Consider the following 8,593-nt stretch of genomic DNA (forward strand, 5'->3'; position numbering starts at 1 on the left):
TCACCGCTGACACCTCTCTGGTCGAAGGTGGCCACACCCGTACGTGGAGCAAACTTGGTGATTGTGGCGCACGCCATCGGCTTGGCGCGCCCTGGGTCGTCAGAGCCAAAGAGCTGGACTGTTTTACCGATGACGCTGTTGACGCCCGATAGCGGAAGGTTCAAGTCCACGCGAGTCCATCGCCGAGTGCCTTTCGCGTGTCCAACGGCGATCCTGCCAAACTTGCCAGTCATGTTTCCCACAGCACAGCTGCAGAAAAGGAAAGCATTCACCGAAGATGTTGTTTTAACAACACATGTCTCTGTGTGTTCTTGAGATGCTGTGTGTTAGACTGATTTAGGGTGTTGGAGGTTGGTTTTGTATTATCTGGGCCTAGTGATGTACATGTTAGGGTAGGTATGCCTCATTGCGAACGATCCAGTCGAAGCGACCATCTCAACGTGTGTACTGTAGAGACAACATGTCGTTCGATCGTCAAACGTAGTTCTTTTGTTTTTGAAGGCTTTATCCGACTGGCTGCACCAGTAAAAGTTCGCCTGCTCGTTCTTTTCAACGTTTTGACGACGTTTGAAATAGCAGGGATGCCTGAGGATAAATGCGAACGGGCAAGTATAATTGCAAACGATGGTCTTGGGTACATGCATACAATTAAAACAGAAGCAGGTCTTTAACTCAGGCATAACATATCATTAGAACATCGCACCAGACTGTTGTATTGTTGGTTTTGATCACACATGCACACAAACACACAAACATTTAAACACACACACCACACCGCACACAAACACACCCTTTTGAGTGTACTCAGTAACTGTGCAACATCGTTGGCAAATTGACTCACATCAAAATATTGTATGGTCTAATTGCAAACGACATTATTTTGCAGATTCCTGTCAAAACTGACGTTCTGATCTGTCACCAATATGTTTTCTTAGATTCCCCCAGCAAAGGTAATGCGCATTCAGCATATCCGTTCAAATCAACTATTTCAAACTGTGTCAAAGTTCAAGTCCTACAACTTGCTTCCCTTGATTTTAGGATTTTGAGAGCGCGTTTGAAACCTTGGTCGGCAGTGGTGCGCGAAGAGAAGAAAGAGCGCGGAAATAGCCAGAAATAGCTGATGTTTGACTGGTTTTTGGAAATGGATATTCATTAGGGTATTAGAAAAAAAAGGTCGAAGCAGACGTTAAACTGTAAAATGCAGTCCGAAGTCGGGTGGTATACGAATTGTTCGCGATTGCACGCTGTTCGCAATGACCCATACCTACCCTAAGTTTTGGATGTTGGAAGTGATTTTGGGGTGCGTGCTATGGACATTCAGATTTGATCCAATGTCTTGTCCTAGTTCATCATGTTTGGTTCCTTAGCTGGACCAACCTGCATGATTTTGATGGATGAAGTCTTTAACTACTGTAATTGTAAAGCGCTCAGAGCAATTTATTTTGGTCAGGCGCTGTGTAAATAATTACTATTATTATTATCATTAGTACGAGGGTCATTCAATAAATAAGGTGAATTTTTCGGTATAAGGACTTCTAATACAGATAGAAGCTTACTTTTTTTAATTTGTTGTTGTTGTTGTTGTTTTACTTCTTTTTCACATGGATTTAATTTGTTTTGCAGATTTAAAAAAAACTTTGAGAGTTTTGGCGATTAACAAAGATGGCCGACCAAGAAGCATGCTCCAGGATTGAACAGCGGTCAGTTATCAAGTTTTTGGTTGCTGAAGGGTGCAAACCAGTTGAAATTCATAGGAGAATGTCAACTGTGTATGGTGCCACATGTTTCAGCCGAAAAAATGTCTACAAGTGGGCTAAATTGTTTAAAGAAGGACGGAGCAGTGTTGAGGATGAAGACAGGCTGGAAGGCCTACAGAAGTGAGGTCTCCTGAGGTGATCGAATCAGTCAATGACCTCATTCAGTCTGACAGAAGGGTGACAGTGGATGACATTGCAAGGACTTTGAGCTTATCTGTTGGGACAGCACACAAAATTGTCCATGATGACCTTGGCTACTCGAAGGTCAGCTGCCGGTGGGTGCCAAAGATGCTTACTCCAGAGCACAAACAGAGGAGGGTCGAGTTGTCCCAGCAGTGTCTCTGCCGCTATGAGAAGGATGGTGATGAGTTTCTGAAGAAGGTGGTCACATGTGACGAGACATGGGTTTGGCACTATGAGCCTGAGTCCAAACGGCAGTCCATGGAGTGGAAGCACGTAGGCTCTCCAGTGAAGAAGAAGTTCGTCCCAGCGGTCCACGAGGAAGGTGATGCTCACCGTTTTTTGGGATATGCAAGGCCCAATCACCATTTCATTCCTTGAGAAAGGAAGCACTGTGAACAGTGCCAACTACTGTGAACTGCTGAGGCAGGTCAAGAAAGATATAAAGAATAAACGCAGGGGTCATCAGTCAGAAGGAGTCATCTTGCATCATGACAACGCAAGGCCTCACACAGCAGCCCGAACGGTGCAGACCATCAACGAGCTGGGCTGGGAACTGCTCCCTCATCCCCCTTACAGCCCAGACCTTGCCCCTTCAGACTTTCACCTGTTTGGTCCCTTGAAAGCGTTCACGAGAGGCACGAAGTTTGAAAGTGACGATGAAGTCAAAAGTGTTGTGAGCGACTGGCTGAGACATCAGTCCAAAGATTTTTACACTGAGGGAATACGGAAGCTTGTGCACAGATGGGAAAAGTGTGTGACAGTGCTGGGAGACTACGCTGAAAAAAAAAAGTAAGCTTCTATCTGTATTAGAAGTCCTTATACCGAAAAATTCACCTTATTTATTGAATGACCCTCGTATTATTCGTAGTAGTACTCGTAGTAGTAGTAGCAATAGTAATAGTAGTAGCAGCAGTAGTAGCAGTAGCAGTAGTAAGTAAGTGTATGCGTGAAATCCATCATGAATTTCATGACCACTGTTCTGTTCTCAGTCTCCGTTTTCAGATATTAATGTATGCATGATGTACACTTTGATGTCAGGAATGACACTTGTCCGCTTCGCTCAGAAACAAATACGTTCATCCAATGAGAATGTCAAGTTTTATGAATGTCATTGTTGCGGGTTTTATCTCTTACAAAAGATAAAGATGTCCACGGTCAATTGGAAAGGTAGATCACTCTGTCTTCACTTGACACGTTCGAGTGCCTGTCTGTGCTTGTCCTTGTGTGCGGATGTAACTACGCATATGCATATTTATGTGAGCGATGGTATGAAAAAATAGTGTGTGTGTGTGTGTGTGTGTGTGTGTGTGTGTGTGTGTGTGTGTGTGTGTGTGTGTAATTATGTATGTGTGTGTATGTGTGTGTGTGTTTATAATTATGTATGTGTGTGTGTGTGTGTGTGTGTGTGTGTGTGTGTGTGTGTATGTGTGTGTATGTGTGTGTGCGTGCGTCTGTGTGTGTGTGTGTGTGTGTGTGTAATTATGTATGTATGTGTGTGTGTGTGTGTATGCGGGGATGGGATATTGTGCCTGTGAGCCGATGTTATGTGTGTACATGTCAGTGACGTTAAAAATGGTAGAGTGTGCGTTCGCGCACTCGCGCAAGCGCGAGTGCGTGTGTGTGTGTGTGAATAGGTGGATTGGGTGGGGGCTAGGAGGCGGGAACACATAGGGTCGTGGACACATGGACATGCCTAACGAAGGAAAAGACCTGGACTGACCTTTCTGGAGTCTCCTCAGAGCAGACCCCAACGGCGTGTTTGGGATCGTAGGGGGGGAGAGACACAGAGCACCCATCGTCTCCGTCCACCGTCACCCACTCCAGCATGCGCCCACCCTCACCACCCGGGTCCCGAGAGTACAGGTCCGAGAACAAGCGCGTAAGGGCATTCTCCGACGTCACGTCTTGTCTCAGAATGATTGTTCCCAGAATGCCTGCCCTTCGGAAGTCGGCTCTAGCGGTGACGTATCTTCCGGTTCTTTCGACGTTTGCGCAAGAAATGGTGTCGTTGTGAGAGGTGAAAATGACTATTGAACGACCTGCGAACAGCGAAGCAGAAAAATATGTGGGCACATAAATTCTGGATACGGGGCAATGATAAAGCACACATTCAATGTTTCGGGGACTGATGTCTGTGTCACACACACACACACACACACACACACACACACACACACACACACACACACACATGAGCACACACACACACACACACACACACACACACACACACACACACACACACACACACGTGAAGATATAAAATGGATGAACGCGCTCCCTATGATGATGATGACATCATAACGTCGACGATGACGATGGTAACGACAAATAACATGATGCCGATGACTGGCTTTGTCAATTCTAGGGACATGGACTGCCCAGAACGACGATTCCCATGACAAAGGACAACCCTAACATGGCAGACCGCTGTGAACACGCTAGCGGTGAAAGAGAGTCGAAAGGAGGCAACGTGGCAGAGTCGGTTAGGCGTTGGCCTTCTGATCCAGTGCTCACCAGTGATCAGGGTTCGAGGCCACCTTTCAGTACGGTGTTATGGCATTGATGAAGTTTCACCAGAGATGCCTACGAAATATCCTCGGCATAAAGTGGCAAGACAGGGTTTCTAGCCTCCAGGTCCTAGAGAGGAGCGGCCTGCCCAGCATCGAAAACCTGCTGATCTCAGTGCCAGCTACGCTGGACAGGACACGTTGTCCGCATGACAGACAGTAGGATCCCGACGATGTTCTTGTTTGGCCAGCTGAAGGAAGGCCACCGCGAACTTGGAAGACCCTCCAATCGCTTCAAGGACACCTTGAAGACAAACCTCAAAGCCCGTGACATAGACATCACTTCCTGGGAAACTGATGCCCTTGGCCGCTTTCGCTGGAGGATGTTGTTGCCCTAGTGGCATAAAGACGTTTGAAAACAAGAGAACGCTGGCCATTAAGGAGAAGCGTGAGCGAAGGAAGCAGGTTTCAACTTCTGGAGACAACACCTGTGGAAAGTGCTGCGCATCAAGAATCGGCCTCTTCTCCCATATGAGGACATACACCGACAAATAAGCCTGCCTGCCTACTCATCCGTCGGTCCGACGGGAGACACCATCATGGCACTGGGAAAGACACTCCACCCAGAATTTCCTCACACCACCTAGGTGTGAATGGTTACCTGACTTCGGATGGGGAGGGTTAAAAAGGCGGAACGAGAGCACTGGGCCCCGCCTTCCTATGCCGAGCTGTTGACACGGTGAGTATGAATTCGTTGCCCCCATGGCCGTAAAACTAAAAGGCTATAACTTTAACTTAAAGTAACTGGGATCACAGACCCTTCAATGGAACACGATTGACAATGACCAGTTTCAATGTGGGCTGCATGTCTTGCAAAATCGCTTTGGCGTCCGTGACTTTTCCCTGGGGATACACAACAGTGGAGAGACGAATATTCTGTAGCTCCATTGTTCCCTACGTTTGTTTAGTCCACTTTTTTCTTGTCGGGTTTCACCTCTCGTTTTTTGTTTGTTTGTGTGTTGGTTTTTAAACCGTTTCTCCCTCTTAAGTGCTTTTGTTCTTATTTTCGTTTTGCTTTTTATTTGTCTTTTTGTCCTGGTTAATCACCAACATCGTCGTCATCATCATCATGTGTATTACTGACGCACAAAGCTGCACTGGTTAAAAGTTTAGTTATATTCTTCTTATTCAAAGGAAGAAAAAAATCACGTGAAAGAAAAGATAAAATCGTGTTCTTTTGTAGTATATGTTACTCGTTGCCACAGAAAGGGATTGTTTAAGGGAGAATAAATAACAACACAATCAATGCGTAACATATGCATAGTGTGTTTGTGAACTATTTGCTAATCGAGCTGATAGAAGTAAATAATGAAATACCTCAGTGGCTGTGTTAATCGTCATCGTTGTCGCGGCCATTACAACATTTCGTTACATCATAAGCGGTGATTCTGGATTACACTTTTTTACACCTCCATTCTGTACATCATTTCCTTAACAGGAACTCCCGAACCATCCTTGGTTTTCAACATATCTCGGCAGAGATCATCACGCAGTCAGCACCATTAAAACTCAAGAAGATGAAACTTGTGGGTTTTTCGTTGTTGTTGATGGTGTTTTATAACAATTGCAGTCTTTTCGGTGTTCACCAGTGATCAGAGTTCACAGCCCTGTTTCGGCATATCCTTGGGAAGACGCACTTAGCTCCGAAGTCCCTCATTCCACGCAGGCTTGCATGGGTACCAGCAACTCGAGGAAGGTAAAAAGCGGCGTAAAGAGAAGACTGGGGCCTGCGTTCGTATGTCGTGCACTGGTCACATTGAATAGTTTATCAATTCACTGTTCAAACATGTTCAGATTTCTGTTCCTCAAGGAGGCGTCACTACATTGGGATATATCCATTTACTCCACACGACATTTTGCAAGGCAGAAGCCTGACCAGCAGCACAACCCAACGCACTAATCAGTATGTGTATATGGTTGTGTACCTATCAGAGTGGATTTCATTTACATAATCATCGCCAGAGGACAACGCTTTTGTTGCGACGGGTTATGTTAGAGTGTGCCAGGTGTGTGCTGCACGCGGTTCATCGCCTCGTCCGACAGACTGAGATGCATGAGAACAGCAGGAGATGCGGTTCTTACAGTACATGTTCACGTCAGGGCAAACAGTCATCCTCACCTTCAATACTCTTTTGCCCAGACAGTTCCAGAACATCGGAGGAATGTCTGTCATCATACACACTGGAACAAAAATAAAATGAACTAGTTACTCTCTCGAACTACACACTGGAACAAAAAATATGAGATGAATTCACTCCCTTCAAAATACACTGGAACAAAACATGTGAAATGAATTCACTGGAACAAAACATGTGAAATGAATTCACTGGAACAAAACATGTGAAATGAATTCACTGGAACAAAACATGTGAAATGAATTCAGTCCCTTCAAAATGCACTGGAACAAAACATGTGAAATGAATTCACTCCCTCCCAATATGCACTTGAGCAAAATATGACTTTGCATAGAAACTCCCTCCCAACACACACTGGAACACAAAATGTGAAATAAAGTCACTCCGCCCCAATATATACTGGAACACAATGTGAAATAAAGTCACTCCACCCCAATTTACACTGGAACACAATGCGAAATAAAGTCACTCCACCCTAATTTACACTGGAACACAATGTGAAATAAAGTCACTCCGCCCCTATATATACTGGAACACAATGTGAAATAAATTCATTTCCTCCCAATACACACTGGAACACAAATGAAGTCGCTCCGCTCCAATACGCACTGTGACAAACGATGTGAAATATAGTCACTCTGTCCCAGTTCACAATGAAACACAAAGCCTGAAATAAAGTCACACATCCCAGGTCAACATGTGTGCAGACCTGTTAGTGCTTGACCATTTTGTGTGTGTATACGCTTGTAGAAGATGAGACACGGGCCTTTCAGATCCTCGTGTAATCAATGCCATCAATACACTTACAGAAAACGAAGTGCGCACGTTGAAGATAATGTGATCAATGTCATCAATATGCTTGCAGAAGATCAAATATGCGCGTTGATGATCCTGCAATCAATATCACCGTGGGTGGGTTGTGGAAACAAGAACAAGATGAGCATGCATATCCCCAAACGAAGATTAAGAATGAAAAAAAGAAAGACAGACAGACAGACAGAAAGAAAGAAGAAGAGGGGACAATAGGGAGAGAAGGAGGAACAGAAGAGGAAGCAGCTGGAGGATGAGGTGAAAAAGACGAAGGGGAGGGGGGGGGGACGAAGTGGTCATGACCTTGGTCCCAAATGATATGACTCGCAGCGGTCCTTCACATCATACTGAACGGGGAGGGCGTGAAGACGCCATGTGATGTTGGGGGTTTCCCAGAACACGGCGCCGTCTCTGATGACCTGGACTGTCTCCCCGGTGCCATTTTGCTTGAAGGTTATAGTGGCCTTGACCCCGCGGGCAGAGAATCGTGCCATCAAGGTCACGGGAAATGGTGATGGGGTAACAGCTAAGACAGAACAAGCAAGGCAAAAAGGGTTGACACATGGTGACATTCTGTGAAGTGGAGGGTTGATACATGCTGACATGGTGATATTATGTGAAGTGAAGGATTGATACATGCTGACATGACATTCTGTGAAGTGAAGGGTTGATACATGCTGACATGATGACATTCTGTGAAGTGAAGTGTTGACACATGCTGACTTGGTGACATTATGTGAAGTGAAGGGTTGATACATGGTGACATTATGTGAAGTGAAGGGTTGTTACATGCTGACATGGTGACATTATGTGATGTGAAGGGTTCATACATACTGACATGATGACATTCTGTGAGGTGAAGGGTTGATGTATGCTGACATGTGTCTTTAAAAACAAACACTATGTCAAGGTTTAAATTGATTCGTGTTTTGACAGGCGCAATAGCCAAGTGGTTAAAGCGTTGGACCTTCAATCTGAGGGTCCCGGATTCGAATCTCGGTAACGGCGCCTGGTGGGTAAAGGGTGGAGAATTTTCTGATCTCTGAGGTCAGCCTATGTGAAGACCTGCTTGTGACTGAACCTCCTTCCTGTGTATACACAAGCAGAAGATCAAATACGCACGTTAAAGATCCTGTAA

The 8,593-nt window shown here is 45.3% G+C and overlaps 1 protein-coding gene across 1 annotated transcript in view; it reads right to left on the minus strand.

Annotated features, from left to right (window-relative positions):
• The window catches only part of LOC143292195 (uncharacterized), an 18,734-nt gene extending 10,785 nt beyond the window's left edge, over window positions 1-7,949 (minus strand). The window contains exons 1-3 of the mRNA XM_076602378.1: window positions 7,784-7,949; window positions 3,661-3,979; window positions 1-249 (exon numbers count right to left, since the gene is read on the minus strand). The exon at window positions 1-249 is cut by the window's left edge and continues 238 nt beyond it. Coding sequence (XP_076458493.1) covers window positions 1-249; window positions 3,661-3,979; window positions 7,784-7,949 — 734 coding nt within the window. The remainder of the gene's footprint in view (window positions 250-3,660; window positions 3,980-7,783) is intronic.
• Window positions 7,950-8,593: the final 644 nt, after the last annotated feature.

The sequence above is a fragment of the Babylonia areolata genome, chromosome 18, assembly GCF_041734735.1.
Source record: "Babylonia areolata isolate BAREFJ2019XMU chromosome 18, ASM4173473v1, whole genome shotgun sequence".
In the NCBI taxonomy this organism is placed as follows: Eukaryota; Metazoa; Mollusca; class Gastropoda; order Neogastropoda; family Buccinidae; genus Babylonia; species Babylonia areolata.